The sequence below is a fragment of the Atractosteus spatula genome, chromosome 25 (genome assembly GCF_055471065.1).
Source record: "Atractosteus spatula isolate fAtrSpa1 chromosome 25, fAtrSpa1.hap1, whole genome shotgun sequence".
In the NCBI taxonomy this organism is placed as follows: Eukaryota; Metazoa; Chordata; class Actinopteri; order Semionotiformes; family Lepisosteidae; genus Atractosteus; species Atractosteus spatula.
Window position 1 is genome coordinate 4,573,472 of NC_142730.1, and position 16,112 is coordinate 4,589,583.

The 16,112-nt window shown below is 44.9% G+C and overlaps 1 gene segment (V, D, J or C); it reads left to right on the top strand.

Annotated features, from left to right (window-relative positions):
• Positions 1-9,181: 9,181 nt before the first annotated feature.
• Positions 9,182-14,075, top strand: LOC148815136 (T cell receptor alpha variable 2-like). The segment is given in 4 exon segments: positions 9,182-9,221; positions 12,640-12,928; positions 13,845-13,899; positions 14,052-14,075. Coding segments are annotated over 4 exon segments (408 nt in total).
• The last annotated feature ends 2,037 nt before the right edge of the window (positions 14,076-16,112 follow it).

Below are 16,112 nucleotides of genomic sequence, written 5' to 3' on the forward strand. Positions count from 1 at the left end.
AGCTGGCCCTGCTCTCCTGTCAGGTGCTATGGAGCGCGATTCATGTCAGCGTTATCCAAGAGGATCCCACTGATGGACAGCATTCTCTCCAGAGTGTAAGACTCCCTGCCAGAGACGCACTTCTTAAATCTTACGTATAAACATGATGACGTATTTATTGGAGGTTCACTGATATGTTAATGAAACACTAGATCCGAGAAGACCAGAACTTTGGAGTTTGGAGGTCAGATTTGTAGACCGAACACTGTTAATGGTAAAAGTCATGCTGGAGACGGAGAAAAATGGCACAACTTAAAAGGAACATTCTTTACAGGAAGACCTGAAGAATTTTTCCATGATACAGTGAAATGCCCTGAATTACTGTGCTCCAAGTGTCCAAGTGTTAGAAAGTGGAGACGATTAAATGGCCCAGGGTCTGAGACTAGATTAACTGTCTTAACGAGGGCTGTTCCCACACTGGGTCTCTGTCTAAACTCCTCTCCAGATGTGACCCACGGAACTGTGGATGAGCTGCAGCCTCCTGATGCACAATCGCTGCAGGAAAGGGAGAACTGAAAGAGGCCAGAGATCTGCTCTGCCTGCTGATCACACCAGATGGCACCAGATCACAGGAGGTGTGTTGTTTTGAACCCCCTCCCCACTGGGAGGAGCCCTAATCTCCCCTCCCACCCCACAAAAGAGCTCACGACAGTTCTGTTCATCTCCTGCTCATCTCATATGAACCCCTCTCTCATCAAGATGCCTGTGATAGTAGCTGTGCTGTTGAGCAGTGCCTTCGGTAAGTGAGCTTTTAGAGCTGGTAGATAGCTGTGTTTTCACTGTTGTATTGGTGAGTCTGTCTTCACAAACACTGTTAAATACTCTCTTATATTTTTTGTAAGCAGGCATTTCCTTGGGAAACCAGATCACTCAGAAGGACACACCAGTGTTCAAGACAGAGGGAGAAAGAGCTACACTGGAATGTACCTTCAGCACAAGCAGCACCAGCTATTGGATCCACTGGTACCGCCAGTATCCTGGGTCGGCACCTCAGTTTATAACGCTCAGTGGGTCAAGCAGCTACACGGCAGATTTTGCAAAACAAAGGTTCTCTTCTACAGCAGATAAAAACTCTGGTTTAACCTCTTTAACCATCTCTGGAGTGCTCCTGGAAGACAGCGCTGTGTATTACTGTGCCCTGCAGCCCACAGTGATACAGTCCTGGGAACACTAATACAAAAACCTGATGTGCTGTCAGAACACTCTGATGTTCATGAAGATCAGTCTCCACAACAACACTGAGGTTAGCCTCAACAGGAAACTCCAGAGTGCATTGTTTCATGTGGATCTGGATCTGAAACAGCTTTGATTTCAGATAAAATACCTCATTCTTATTACAGTAGCTTGAACTGACTGCTACTGTATTTACTTATTGATGCTAATGTAGTCAAAATATAGATTCTCTTACTTATGTAGAATAAAATATTGACAAATTGCAAAGAAGGGATAAATTATTTGTTATTTAAATAAAATCTGTAGAAATCTGAGATTGTGTGCAACACATTTCTAACTCATCAAAGTGCAGAGAACAGACAATGCTGTAACTTCTGAGTATACATAAAATCTAAAGAAAAATGTATTTATATCAAGGAATATGAACATCTTTGGGAGAAGAAGATTCTGAGTTTTGTGCCAGATGATCTGTAAATGGGGTGATCATCACTGCTGCCTTGCAGACTGAAGCCCCGAGTTCAATTCCAGACCTGGGGTGCTATCTGCTTGGAGTTTGGATGGACCCTGTGTTCATGTGGGTTTCATTCAGGTGCTCTGATTTCCTCCCACAGTCCAAAGACAGGCTGGTAGGTTAATTGGCTTCTGAGAAAATTGACCATGGTGTTTCCTGGAATTGTACCCAGGACCCAGCACTGCAAGGCAGGCAGCAATTCTAAACACTGCACCACTGCTGCCCTGGAGAAGTTCATTAATACACAAATATTTCTCCATGCTCCAGTAAACTGCCCTGAATTCCTGTAGTTCTCGCATTACTGTACTGTATTCACTGAATCACTGAGTAACTGAACTCCACATCTCTACTTAAGTCCAGAAGGTGGAGACAATTAAATGGCCCAGAGTCTGAGACTAGATTAACTGTCTTAACGAGGGTTGTTCCCACACTGGGTCTCTGTCTAAACTCCTCTCCAGATGTGACCCAGGGAACTGCGGATGAGCTGCAGCCTCCTCATGCACAATCGCTGCAGGAAAGGGAGAACTGAAAGAGGCCAGAGATCTGCTCTGCCTGCTGATCACACCAGATGGCACCAGATCACAGGAGGTGTGTTGTTTTGAACCTCCTCCCCACTGGGAGGAGCCCTAATCTCCCCTCCCACCCCACAAAAGAGCTCACGACAGTTCTGTTCATCTCCTGCTCATCTCATATGAACCCCTCTCTCATCAAGATGCCTGTGATAGTAGCTGTGCTGTTAAGCAGTGCCTTCGGTAAGTGAGCTTTTAGAGCTGGTAGATAGCTGTGTTTTCACTGTTGTATTGGTGAGTCTGTCTTCACAAATACTTAAAAATACTCTCCTATATTTTTTGTAAGCAGGCATTTCCTTGGGAAACCAGATCACTCAGAAGGACACTCATGTGTTCAAGACAGAGGGAGAAAGAGCTACACTGGAATGTACCTTCAGCACAAGCAGCACCAGATATTGGATCCACTGGTTCCGCCAGTATCCTGGGTCAGCACCTCAGTTTATAACGTTCAGTGGGTCAAACAGCTACACAGCATATTTTGCCCAAGACCGGTTCTCTTCTACAGCAGATAAAAACTCTGGTTTAACCTCTTTAACCATCTCTGGTGTGCTCCTGGAAGACAGCGCTGTGTATTACTGTGCCCTGCAGCCCACAGTGATACAGTCCTGGGAGCACTAATACAAAAACCTGCTGTGCTGTCAGAACACTCTGATGTTCATGAAGATCAGACACTGCAACAACACTGAGGTTAGCCTCAACAGGAAACTCCAGAGTGCTTTGTTTCATGTGGATCTGGATCTGAAACAGCTTTGATTTCAGATAAAATACCTCTTTCTCAATACAGTAGCACCACCTGACTGCTATTTACTTACTGATGCTACTGTAGTCAAAATATAGATTCCCTTACTTATGTAGAATAAAATATGGACAAATTGCAAAGAAGGGACAAATTATTTGTTATTTAAATAAAATCTGTAGAAATCTGAGATTGTGTGCAACACATTTCTAACTCATCAAAGCGCAGAGAACAAACAATACTGTTACTTCTGAGTATAAATAAAATCTAAAGAAAAAATTGTCATTTATATCAAGGAATAAGAACATCTTTGGGAGAAGAGGATTCTGAGTTTTGTGCCAGATGATCTGTAAATGGGGTGATCATCACTGCTGCCTTGCAGACTGAAGCCCCGAGTTCAATTCCAGACCTGGGGTGCTATCTGCTTGGAGTTTGGATGGACCCTGTGTTCATGTGGGTTTCATTCAGGTGCTCTGATTTCCTCCCACAGTCCAAAGACAGGCTGGTGGGTTAATTGGCTTCTGAGAAAATTGACCATGGTGTTTCCTGGAATTGTACCCAGGACCCAGCACTGCAAGGCAGGCAGCAATTCTAAACACTGCACCACTGCTGCCCTGGAGAAGTTCATTAATACACAGATATTTCTCCATGCTCCAGTAAACTGCCCTGAATTCCTGTAGTTCTCGCATTACTGTACTGTATTCACTGAATTACTGAGTAACTGAACTCCACATCTCTACTTAAGTCCAGAAGGTGGAGCCGATTAAATGGCCCAGAGTCTGAGACTAGATTAACTGTCTTCACGAGGGCTGTTCCCACACTGGGTCTCTGTCTAAACTCCTCTCCAGATGTGACACACGGAACTGTGGATGAGCTGCAGCCTCCTGACGCACAATCGCTTCAGGAAAGGGAGAACTGAAAGAGGCCAGAGATCGGTTCTGCCTGCTGATCACACCAGATGGCACCAGATCACAGGAGGTGTGTTGTTTTGAACCCCCTCCCCACTGGGAGGAGCCCTAATCTCCCCTCCCACCCCACAAAAGAGCTCACGACAGTACTGTTCATCTCCTGCTCATCTCATATGAACCCCTCTCTCATCAAGATGCCTGTGATAGTAGCTGTGCTGTTGAGTGTTGCCTTCGGTAAGTGAGCTTTTAGAGCTGGTAGATAGCTGTGTTTTCACTGTCGTATTGGTGAGTCTGTCTTCACAAATACTGAAAAATACTCTCCTATATTTTTTGTAAGCAGGCATTTCTTTTGGAGACCAGATCACTCAGAAGGACACACCAGTGTTCAAGAAAGAGGGAGAAAGAGCTACACTGGAATGTACCTTGAGCACAAGCAGCACCAACTATTGGATCCACTGGTTCCGTCAGTATCCTGGGTCGGCACCTCAGTTTATAACGTACAGTGGGTCAGGCAGCTACACGGCAGAGTTTGCAAGACAAAGGTTCTCCTCCAGTGCAGATAAAAACTCTGGTTTAGCCTCTTTAACCATCTCTGGAGTGCTCCTGGAAGACAGCGCTGTGTATTACTGTGCCCTGCAGCCCACAGTGATACAGTCCTGGGAACACTAATACAAAAACCTGATGTGCTGACAGAACACTCTGATGTTCATGAAGATCAGACACTACAACAACACTGAGGTTAGCCTCAACAGGAAACTCCAGAGTGCATTGTTTCATGTGGATCTGGATCTGAAACAGCTTTGATTTCAGATAAAATACCTCATTCTTATTACAGTAACTTGAACTGACTGCTATTTACTTATTGATGCTACTGTAGTCAAAATATAGATTCTCTTACTTATGTAGAACAAAATATGGACAAATTGCAAAGAAGTGACAAATTATTTGTTATTTAAATAAAATCTGTAGAAATTTCAGATTGTGTGCAACAGATTTCTAACTCATCAAAGCGCAGAGAACAAACAATACTGTTACTTCTGAGTATAAATAAAATCTAAAGAAAAAAATGTCATTTATATCAAGGAATAAGAACATCTTTGGGAGAAGAAGATTCTGAGTTTTGTGCCAGATGATCTGTAAATGGGGTGATCATCACTGCTGCCTTGCAGACTGAGGCCCCGAGTTCAATTCCAGACCTGGGGTGCTATCTGCTTGGAGTTTGGATGGACCCTGCGTTCATGTGGATTTCATTCAGGTGCTCTGATTTCCTCCCACAGTCCAAAGACAGGCTGGTAGGTTAATTGGCTTCTGAGAAAATTGATCATGGTGTTTCCTGGAATTGTACCCAGGACCCAGCACTGCAAGGCAGGCAGCAATTCTAACCACTGCACCACTGCTGCCCTGGAGAAGTTCATTAATACACAGATATTTCTCCATGCTCCAGTAAACTGCCCTGAATTCCTGTAGTTCTAGCATTACTGTACTGTATTCACTGAATCACTGAGTAACTGAACTCCACATCTCTACTTAAGTCCAGAAGGTGTAGACGATTAAATGGCCCAGGGTCTGAGACTAGATTAACTGTCTTCACGAGGGCTGTTCCCACACTGGGTCTCTGTCTAAACTCCTCTCCAGATGTGACCCACGGAACTGCGGATGAGCTGCAGCCTCCTGATGCACAATCGCTGCAGGAAAGGGAGAACTGAAAGAGGCCAGAGATCTGCTCTGCCTGCTGATCACACCAGATGGCACCAGATCACAGGAGGCCCCACTGGGAGGAGCCCTAATCTCCCCTCCCACCCACACAAGAGCTCACGACAGTACTGTTCATCTCCTGCTCATCTCATATGAACCCCTCTCTCATCAAGATGCCTGTGATAGTAGCTGTGCTGTTGAGCGTTGCCTTCGGTAAGTGAGCTTTTAGAGCTGGTAGGTAGCTGTGTTTTCACTGTTGTATTGGTGAGTCTGTCTTCACAAATAATGAAAAATACTCTCCTATATTTTTTGTAAGCAGGCATTTCCTTTGGAGACCAGATCACTCAGAAGGACACTCATGTGTTCAAGACAGAGGGAGAAAGAGCTACACTGGAATGTACCTTCAGCACAAGCAGCACCAACTATCAGATCCACTGGTACCGCCAGTATCCTGGGTCGGCACCTCAGTTTATAACGTACAGTGGGTCATACAGCTACACGGCAGAGTTTGCAAGACAAAGGTTCTCCTCCAGTGCAAATAAAGCCTCTGGTTTAGCCTCTTTAACCATCTCTGGTGTGCTCCTGGAAGACAGCGCTGTGTATTACTGTGCCCTGCAGCCCACAGTGATACAGTCCTGGGAACACTAATACAAAAACCTGCTGTGCTGTCAGAACACTCTGATGTTCATGAAGATCAGACACTGCAACAACACTGAGGTTAGCCTCAACAGGAAACTCCAGAGTGCATTGTTTCATGTGGATCTGGATCTGAAACAGCTTTGATTTCAGATAAAATACCTCATTCTCAAGACAGTAGCACCAACTGACTGCTATTTACTTACTGATGCTACTGTAGTCAAAATATAGATTCTGTTATATAGAATAAAATATGGACAAATTGCAAAGAAGGGCCAACTGATTCTTCATCTATATAAAAACTGCAGAAATCTGAGATTGTGTGCAACAAATTTCTAACTCATCAAAGTGCAGAAAACATACTGTTACCTCTGAGTATAAATAAAATCTAAAGAAAAAATTGTCATTTATATCAAGGAATAAGAACTTCTTTGGGAGAAGAAGATTCTGAGTTTTGTGCCAGATGATCTGTAAATGGGGTGATCATCACTGCTGCCTTGCAGACTGAAGCCCCGAGTTCAATTCCAGACCTGGGGTGCTATCTGCTTGGAGTTTGGATGGACCCTGTGTTCATGTGGGTTTCATTCAGGTGCTCTGATTTCCTCCCACAGTCCAAAGACAGGCTGGTGGGTTAATTGGCTTCTGAGAAAATTGACCGTGGTGTTTCCTGGAATTGTACCCAGGACCCAGCACTGCAAGTCAGGCAGCAATTCTAACCACTGCACCACTGCTGCCCTGGAGAAGTTCATTAATACACAAATATTTCTCCATGCTCCAGTAAACTGCCCTGAATTCCTGTAGTTCTCGCATTACTGTAGAGTTTTTACCGAATCACTGAGTAACTGAACTCCACATCTCTACTTAAGTCCAGAAGGTGTAGACGATTAAATGGCCCAGGGTCTGAGACTAGATTAACTGTCTTCACGAGGGCTGTTCCCACACTGGGTCTCTGTCTAAACTCCTCTCTAAATGTGACCCACGGAACTGCGGATGAGCTGCAGCCTCCTGACGCACAATCGCTGCAGGAAAGGGAGAACTGAAAGAGGCCAGAGATCTGCTCTGTCTGCTGATCACACCAGATGGCACCAGATCACAGGAGGTGTGTTGTTTTGAACCCCCTCCCCACTGGGAGGAGCCCAAATCTCCCCTCCCACCCCACAAAAGAGCTCACGACAGTACTGTTCATCTCCTGCTCATCTCATATGAACCCCTCTCTCATCAAGATGCCTGTGATAGTAGCTGTGCTGTTGAGTGTTGCCTTCGGTAAGTGAGCTTTTAGAGCTGGTAGATAGCTGTGTTTTCACTGTCGTATTGGTGAGTCTGTCTTCACAAATACTGAAAAATACTCTCCTATATTTTTTGTAAGCAGGCATTTCCTTTGGAGACCAGATCACTCAGAAGGGCACACCAGTGTTCAAGACAGAGGGAGAAAGAGCTACACTGGAATGTACCTTCAGCACAAGCAGCACCAGCTATTGGATCCACTGGTTCCGTCAGTATCCTGGGTCGGCACCTCAGTTTATAACGTTCAGTGGGTCAAGCAGCTACACGGCAGAGTTTGCAAGACAAAGGTTCTCCTCCAGTGCAGATAAAAACTCTGGTTTAACCTCTTTAACCATCTCTGGAGTGCTCCTGGAAGACAGCGCTGTGTATTACTGTGCCCTGCAGCCCACAGTGATACAGTCCTGGGAACACTAATACAAAAACCTGCTGTGCTGTCAGAACACTCTGATGTTCATGAAGATCAGTCTCCACAACAACACTGAGGTTAGCCTCAACAGGAAACTCCAGAGTGCATTGTTTCATGTGGATCTGGATCTGAAACAGCTTTGATTTCAGATAAAATACCTCTTTCTCAATACAGTAGCACCACCTGACTGCTATTTACTTACTGATGCTACTGTAGTCAAAATATAGATTCTCTTACTTATGTAGAATAAAATATGGACAAATTGCAAAGAAGGGACGAATTATTTGTTAAATAAAATCTGTAGAAATCTGAGATTGTGTGCAACAAATTTATAACTCATCAAAGTTCAGAGAACAAACAATATTGTTACTTTTGAGTATAAATAAAATCTAAAGAAAAAATTGTCATTTATATCAAGGAATAAGAACATCTTTGGGAGAAGAAGATTCTAAGTTTTGTGCCAGATGATCTGTAAATGGGGTGATCATCACTGCTGCCTTGCAGACTGAAGCCCTTAGTTCAATTCCAGACCTGGGGTGCTATCTGCTTGGAGTTTGGATGGACCCTGTGTTCATGTGGGTTTCATTCAGGTGCTCTGATTTCCTCCCACAGTCCAAAGACAGGCTGGTAGGTTAATTGGCTTCTGAGAAAATTGACCATGGTGTTTCCTGGAATTGTACCCAGGAACCAGCACTGCAAGGCAGGCAGCAATTCTAACCACAGCACCACTGCTGCCCTGGAGAAGTTCATTAATACACAAATATTTCTCCATGCTCCAGTAAACTGCCCTGAATTCCTGTAGTTCTCGCATTACTGTACTGTATTCACTGAATCACTGAGTAACTGAACTCCACATCTCTACTTAAGTCCAGAAAGTGGAGAACATTAAATGGCCCAGGGTCTGAGACTAGATTAACTGTCTTAACGAGGGTTGTTCCCACACTGGGTCTCTGTCTAAACTCCTCTCCAGATGTGACCCAGGGAACTGCGGATGAGCTGCAGCCTCCTGATGCACAATCGCTGCAGGAAAGGGAGAACTGAAAGAGGCCAGAGATCTGCTCTGCCTGCTGATCACACCAGATGGCACCAGATCACAGGAGGTGTGTTGTTTTGAACCCCCTCCCCACTGGGAGGAGCCCTAATCTCCCCTCCCACCCCACAAAAGAGCTCACGACAGTTCTGTTCATCTCCTGCTCATCTCATATGAACCCCTCTCTCATCAAGATGCCTGTGATAGTAGCTGTGCTGTTGAGCAGTGCCTTCGGTAAGTGAGCTTTTAGAGCTGGTAGATAGCTGTGTTTTCACTGTCGTATTGGTGAGTCTGTCTTCACAAATAATGAAAAATACTCTCCTATATTTTTTGTAAGCAGGCATTTCCTTTGGAGACCAGATCACTCAGAAGGGCACACCAGTGTTCAAGACAGAGGGAGAAAGAGCTACACTGGAATGTACCTTCAGCACAAGCAACACTTATTATTACCTCTACTGGTTCCGCCAGTATCCTGGGTCGGCACCTCAGTTTATAACGTTCAGTGGGACAGATAGCTACACAGCAGATTTTGCAAGACAACGGTTCTCTTCTACAGCAGATAAAAACTCTGGTTTAACCTCTTTAACCATCTCTGGAGTGCTCCTGGAAGACAGCGCTGTGTATTACTGTGCCCTCAGCCCACAGTGATACAGTCCTGGGAACACTAATACAAAAACCTGCTGTGCTGACAGAACACTCTGATGTTCATGAAGATCAGACACTGCAACAACACTGAGGTTAGCCTCAACAGGAAACTCCAGAGTGCATTGTTTCATGTGGATCTGGATCTGAAACAGCTTTGATTTCAGATAAAATACCTCAGTCCTAATACAGTAGCTTTAACTGACTGCTATTTACTTATTGATGCTACTGTAGTCAAAATATAGATTATTCTACTTATGTTATATAAAATATGAACAAATTGCAAATAAGGGCCTTCATCTAAATAAAATCTGTGATTGTGTGTGAGATATTTATAGGAGTTGATAAAGAAATTCACTCAGCATCACTATTTACCTGAATAATAAGTCTTAGGTCACAAAAGAGCCAAGGAGTGCTCTGAATCAACAGACGTTCTACTGAGGATCACTTGAGGAAAGAAAATAAGAAAATAAAGAAGATAAACATGCAATACGACAAGCAAAAGTGATTTATAAAAAGAAAGTTAAGGAGAAATTTAACCACAGCAATTTCCGCAATCCACAACAGAACATTAAAACATTAATGTTCTTATTAATGGTTTGACATCTGACTGAGTTTCTATTTCTACTGGTTCACCACAGAGCTGTGTTCTTTCTCCCCTTATTATCATTTTAGATACCGATGACTGTCGGAGCAACTGTGTTAAATAAGTGTCATCAAGGGTGCTGCTGACAGTGTATTTGTCTCTCTCCTCTCAGAGCCTGGACAAACACATGGACCCTTGTGCATGGATTTGTCCACAGCGTGATACTTCTTACCCAGAGATGAATCGCTCAAAAAAAAAAGAAGAAATGATTGTTGATTTTAAAAAACAAAGCATTATCCTTCCCACAGCAATGCATGGTGCGTGTGTTGGTGTAGTTCACAGTTACAAATATCAAGGCACTGTGTAGGACAATAAACTTCAGTTCACCAAGAGCACTCATGTGATAGTGAAGAAATCCCAGCAGTTTATTTGGTCTGAGAAAACTTCTTTTGGAGTCTAAAAAAAGAGTTCTTTCAACATTTTATAGCTCTTGGATAGAAAGTATTTTAACCTTTTCCTTCATTTGTTCACCTCACTCAATCCATAAGACAAAAAAACACCTTCAAAAAAGGTGTTTCTAACATCACTGGTGAGCCTTTAAGACCTCTGGCACAGCTGTATGTCCAGCAGATCCCAGTTAATTGGTTTCTGGGGAAAATAAACCCTGGTGTGTGAGTGTGTGTGTCTGTGTGTGTGCCCTGTGATGGACTAGCGTCCTGTCCAGGATGTACCCCGTACTGAATAAAGTGGTTAGAAAATGGATGGATGATCTCCAAATTACATCATTTACAAAATTACCTCTTTAGCTCCTTAAACTTAAGTCATTCCAGAAGGCAGTGGCTAAGTGAAACCTGCTGGATTAATCCACGCAATCTCAAAGGCTCTAAAATCGTGTGTTGTTGGAGTTTGATTTAAAGTAGCTCTTTCATTTGGAAAGTTAATAGCAAAGAATAGTTGTGCCACTCCAATAGATCCTATCTGCAGCGTTTTTTGGACAGAGCTGATCTGACTAGGTTTTGGACACCAGGTTAATCCAAGGCAATTTCCCTCACAGCTTCAAAAGCCCTGCTGCTCAGTCCTATTCATGTGTGCTCCCAGTCTCTTAACTGAATGAATTTCTTGACCATTTGTTTGCCTTAAAGATCACTAGAAACTTTGCAAGACTGTAGATCACATGGCTGCGAGAAACCACCTTTGCATTTCTAACTGAGGACAACATCTATTCCATACATATGTTGAACCAGTTGATTGTTAAGCAATCAGAAAGAAAATTTATATTTGCACTCTGACCTCAGATCAGAATGAGTAAATCATGAATGATCAATCAAAGTTACACCAAAAAAAACATTTCATCATTGACCCCAGTCCCCAGTCTGTAAACTGTAGTTTTACAAAAACATGCTCGCAAAAGCAGTTGCGTCTTCTCAAAGGTTCAGATTAATTTAACAACTGTCCACCAGGTGGAGCTAAGAGACAAGGAATGATTAGTGAGGCATAATTGAGGTCCCTTTGTATCAGCATGTGATTAAAGCTCATCTGCAAATAGATTGTGCAGTTTGTGCTTTATTGATTTTTCTGCTGGAAGAGGTATCAGAGGGGTCAGCAGGGGGCGCTCACCCTGCAGTCTTGGTGAGTCCTAATGCCCCAGTATAGATATGGGACATTATACTGTAAAAAAAATGGCAGTCTACTTTGGATGAGACATAAAACTGAGGTCCTAACTCTCTGTGGTCATTAAAAATCTCAGTGTGCAGCTCAAAAAGAGTAGGGGTGTTACCCTGGTGTCCTGACCAAATTTTCCACTGGCCTTTACCAATCATGGCCTCCTAATAATCCCCATCTATGAATGGGGATTCATTATTCTGTTCTCCCCACAGAAAGCTGATGTGTGGTGAGCGTTCTGGTGCACTATATCTGCCATCGCATCATCCAGGTGGGTGGTGGTGGTGGAAGGGAATCCATGAAGTGCTTTGAGTGCAGTGTCTGAAAAGTGGTGATGTCACTAGTTAGAAGAATCTGAACAGCAACAATGGCACTAGATAGAACTATCTGAACAGTAGTGACGTCACTATTTAGATTATTTGAGCAGTGGTGATGTCACTAGTTAGAGCTATCTGAACAGTGATGATGTCACTAGTTAGAGCTATCTGATCAGCGGTGATGTCACTGAACCCTGCCCAGGCAGTGGGCTAGACAGCTCTCAGAGTGTTCTTCCCCATTGCACTGCTGACAGCCCAGCAGGTCTGTGATCTTCAAGGAAAGTGTGAGGTGCATGGGGATTCGCTCACTTCTTTTCGGAGAAATAAAATGAGAGCAGCTGTTATTTTCTTGTGTCTCGGTAAGTGATTGGTTTCTTGATTCTGGAGAACTGTTGCGGTAGTCGGGCAGAATGGCGCTGACTTCTGGGCCTCTGCTGTGTTTCAGTTCATCGCGTCAGTTCGGCGGTCCAGCAGACCAAACAGACTGCCTCAGCAGACGGAGAGACAGCCCAGATGAGCTGCAACCACAGTGTATCGAGCTACAACAGCATGCAGTGGTACCGGCAGCTCCCGGGCCAGAGCCCAGAGGTCATTCTGGTGTCATATACTGACCCAGTGTCCGTAGGACGATTCAGAATGACCGTGAGGAAGGAGAGTCTGTCCACAGCTCTGGAAATCCAAGGAGTTCAAGTCCAGGACTCTGAGTCGGTGTATTACTGTGCAGTGAGGGCACAGTGAGAGAAGAGCTGGGGCAGCTGTACACTTTCTGACTGTCTGCTGCACAAGAGAGATTCATGTGCTGCTCCCAGGTTCAGTGAGACAGGCTGTTCTTTCTTCGGCCCTGCACATACAAACACATTTGCAGCATCGCAGGAACACAAAACCAGTGTCACCATATTCAGCAGAGAGAGCCCGTGACGCACAGCACTTTGGGAAATCTGCTTTAGACCTTTAGAGAAGGTAAAGCCAAAAAAGGAGAGAAGAGGAGGAGCAGGCGAAAGGCTGCTTGTTCATTGTTTTTCGCTAAAAGAGGTTCGTGTTTGAAAGCAGAAGTAACAGTTGGGTGGCAGGATAGTATTCGGGGAGAATGGCCTTGGGTCCTGGTCTGGGGTTCAGCTCTGAGTTGGGATGCCCTCCTGTCTGGATCTTGCGTGGTCTCCCCATATTCGTGTTGGTTCAAGTGCTCGGACCTTCTGTCAGGACACTATGAAATGAACTCTGAGAAAACACTCTAATGGCAAACTAGACAGTGGACTGCATATGAAGAACACATTGCTGTTAGAATGCAAAGAAGACAAAGGTATAAAAGCACATTCACACGGCTGCAGCTGAGGCCCTGATCTGAGCTGTGGGGCGTCAGGGCTGTTTCAGGACACATGAGGTGGGTTCCGATAACACAGCGTAGCGATGGCTTGTTGAAAAGCCAGTTTCCCTGTCACTACGCACCGCACGAGGCCAGGGTCATAGCCAGAGCAGGGAGTGTGTGCACAGACGTCGAGACACACAGAAGCGGCAGACAGGATGAAAGACACCACAGACAGAAACATAGCAATCTATTCACCTTCACACACTGCAAAAGCTGGGAAAAGACAAACATGGGAAAGAAAGGTGGGATAGAAGACTCGGTGAATCAGTCTGATCCTCTTTCAGGAGCTTCACCTCTGCAACGGTCTGTTGCCACGTGTCCCTCAAGACCACATGGAGAGTGAGCAGTCCTGTCTACACATCTACTGTCTAGAAATGGGCAATTTGAAGACCTTAAACCTCTTCTGGAGGTTAGCAGGACTTGTGCTTTGCCATGACTGCAGTCACCTGTTCCGACGTGACAACACAGTGTTGTTCTTCTTTTGTTTTCAGCTGCGGCGGGTTGTGACGTTATGAAGTCAGGAGTGACCACGATGTAAGCACCGCCCCCTGCTGGTACCTCAAGCAGTGGGGATTGGTTCACGGGAAGGGCCTTGTCTTCTGCGCTCCGGAGCTCATGGTGATCAAGAACCTCTCCTCCGATCATATCTGTTCTAAAGCACAACAGGCTGGTTGTTCGCCATGATGCTCATCCCCCTGCTTGCTCTTGGGTTTGGTAAGAATTCACAGTGCCTTCTTTACTGACTTTGTCCTCTGTCATGATGCTTTTTGGCATTGCTTTTCTAATTGCTGTGGTTAATTTCCAGGGCTGAGTTATGGAGATGAGGTTCACCAGCTAAAACGCATCCAAACAGCCATGGAGACCCAGACGACCAGGATCTACTGCAATTACTCTCTGACAGACCCCACTGACTTTGAGTATCTGTTCTGGTACCAGCAGCTACAAGGGAGCCATCCAAGATTGATTCTCAATTGCTACAGAACTGGCACCGGTCAAGACTGCACACCAGGACAGCTAGACAACAGATTTACAGGAGACTTGAATACTTCAGCAAAGATCACTGCTGTCTCACTCTCCAGCACTCAGCTCTCTGACTCTGCTCTTTACTACTGCGCTCTGAGGCCCACAGTGAAGCTGATCTCAGTGTGCCTGCTGACACAAACCTGCCTCTGGGGGGAAATTCAGCCCTGACTCCACCCGAGATAACTTGTCAGATCTGTAACCTGCTTTACTCTGTGTTCTGCCTCTTGTTTTTATTTCCTGATCTTGAACCTGATCTTTGAAATATGGGCGGATTAGTAGTTTCTGCCTTTAAATTCACAAACCTACAGAGTGATTGGATGGAGAAGTATCAAGCTAAGAGATCAGAACATGTGGGTGTGTCTGGATGTCTCTCTGCCCTGCAATGGAGTGGTGTCCCATCCAGAGTGTACCCCACCATTGTGTACCCCACAATGGCTCAACAGAAAATCATAAGGTCCATACTAAGAATAAATTGAGGTGTGCTTAGTCGGTGTGAGTCAACAGGAGTGGTGTTCTGTGGCTGGATGAACACTGAGACCACACAGCTGCGGCACCATGGGTACCTGCACTATTGTCTCGAGCACTCCACTGACCAAGCCTAAGCACAGTAAAGTGACCACTAATTCACCCTCAGATGAGAAGGAATATTTATTCTTGAGACAAGACAGAATACTTATTCTTGAGGCATTCTAAACCAAAAATGTCTGGATTAAGAGCCCGCATTTCGAGAACGACCAGAACGTACGATGCCACCTGTGATATCGTCCACATTCAGGCTCGGTGTTCGCCAGCCACCTGGAGCGGGAGAGAATGCTGTTCTTTCAGTGCTGATCTACATCAGTGTTGTTACCGTTATTGCCATCTGTTGTTCTTGTGCGTTTGTGTTCAACATGTCTTCAATTTTGCTTCAAATTGCAGCCCCACCGTAACTGTTAGTGAATGCATAACGTACTTTTTCCGAATGAGACCTTTTTAATGTGTTCCAGCTACATTCTCCTTAGAAACAAGCTGTCTGAAAAGGGCACCCAACACCGAGACGTATGTTGAGTAAACGACAGTAGTCATTGTTTTTATTGCAGTGGAGTTAGATCTGTCTAAACTGCTGCTGTTGTAGGTCCACAAATAGGTCTCTTCTGCCTGCTTGTTGTCTCCTGTTCCAGCACAAGGTCACAGAACCTGACTCTCCTCTGCTTCTGTCCGGTCCCTCAAGGGGACCCGGTCTATTTTTGTCTTCCTTCTGTAAAGGTTTAACTGCACTGAACGTTTCACTTGCAGTGCAGGAAGCGTACAGGTGTTAAAAAAATCCTGAAACACCGAGGGCAGCAGAGAGACGCAGACAGGACAAGCTGCGCCAGTACTGAAATCTGGAACGCCTGAGTGAAGAGGAATGGAGATGTGACAGGAGCAGGGGATTCTGGGTAGGTCACACAGATCGGCAGTCGCGCGTGTGACAGGAAGAAGCCTGTCCACCCACCCCAGGAGCACTTAAAGCTGAACTGCTGATTGAAGAAGCGACATTTCTTATTTTA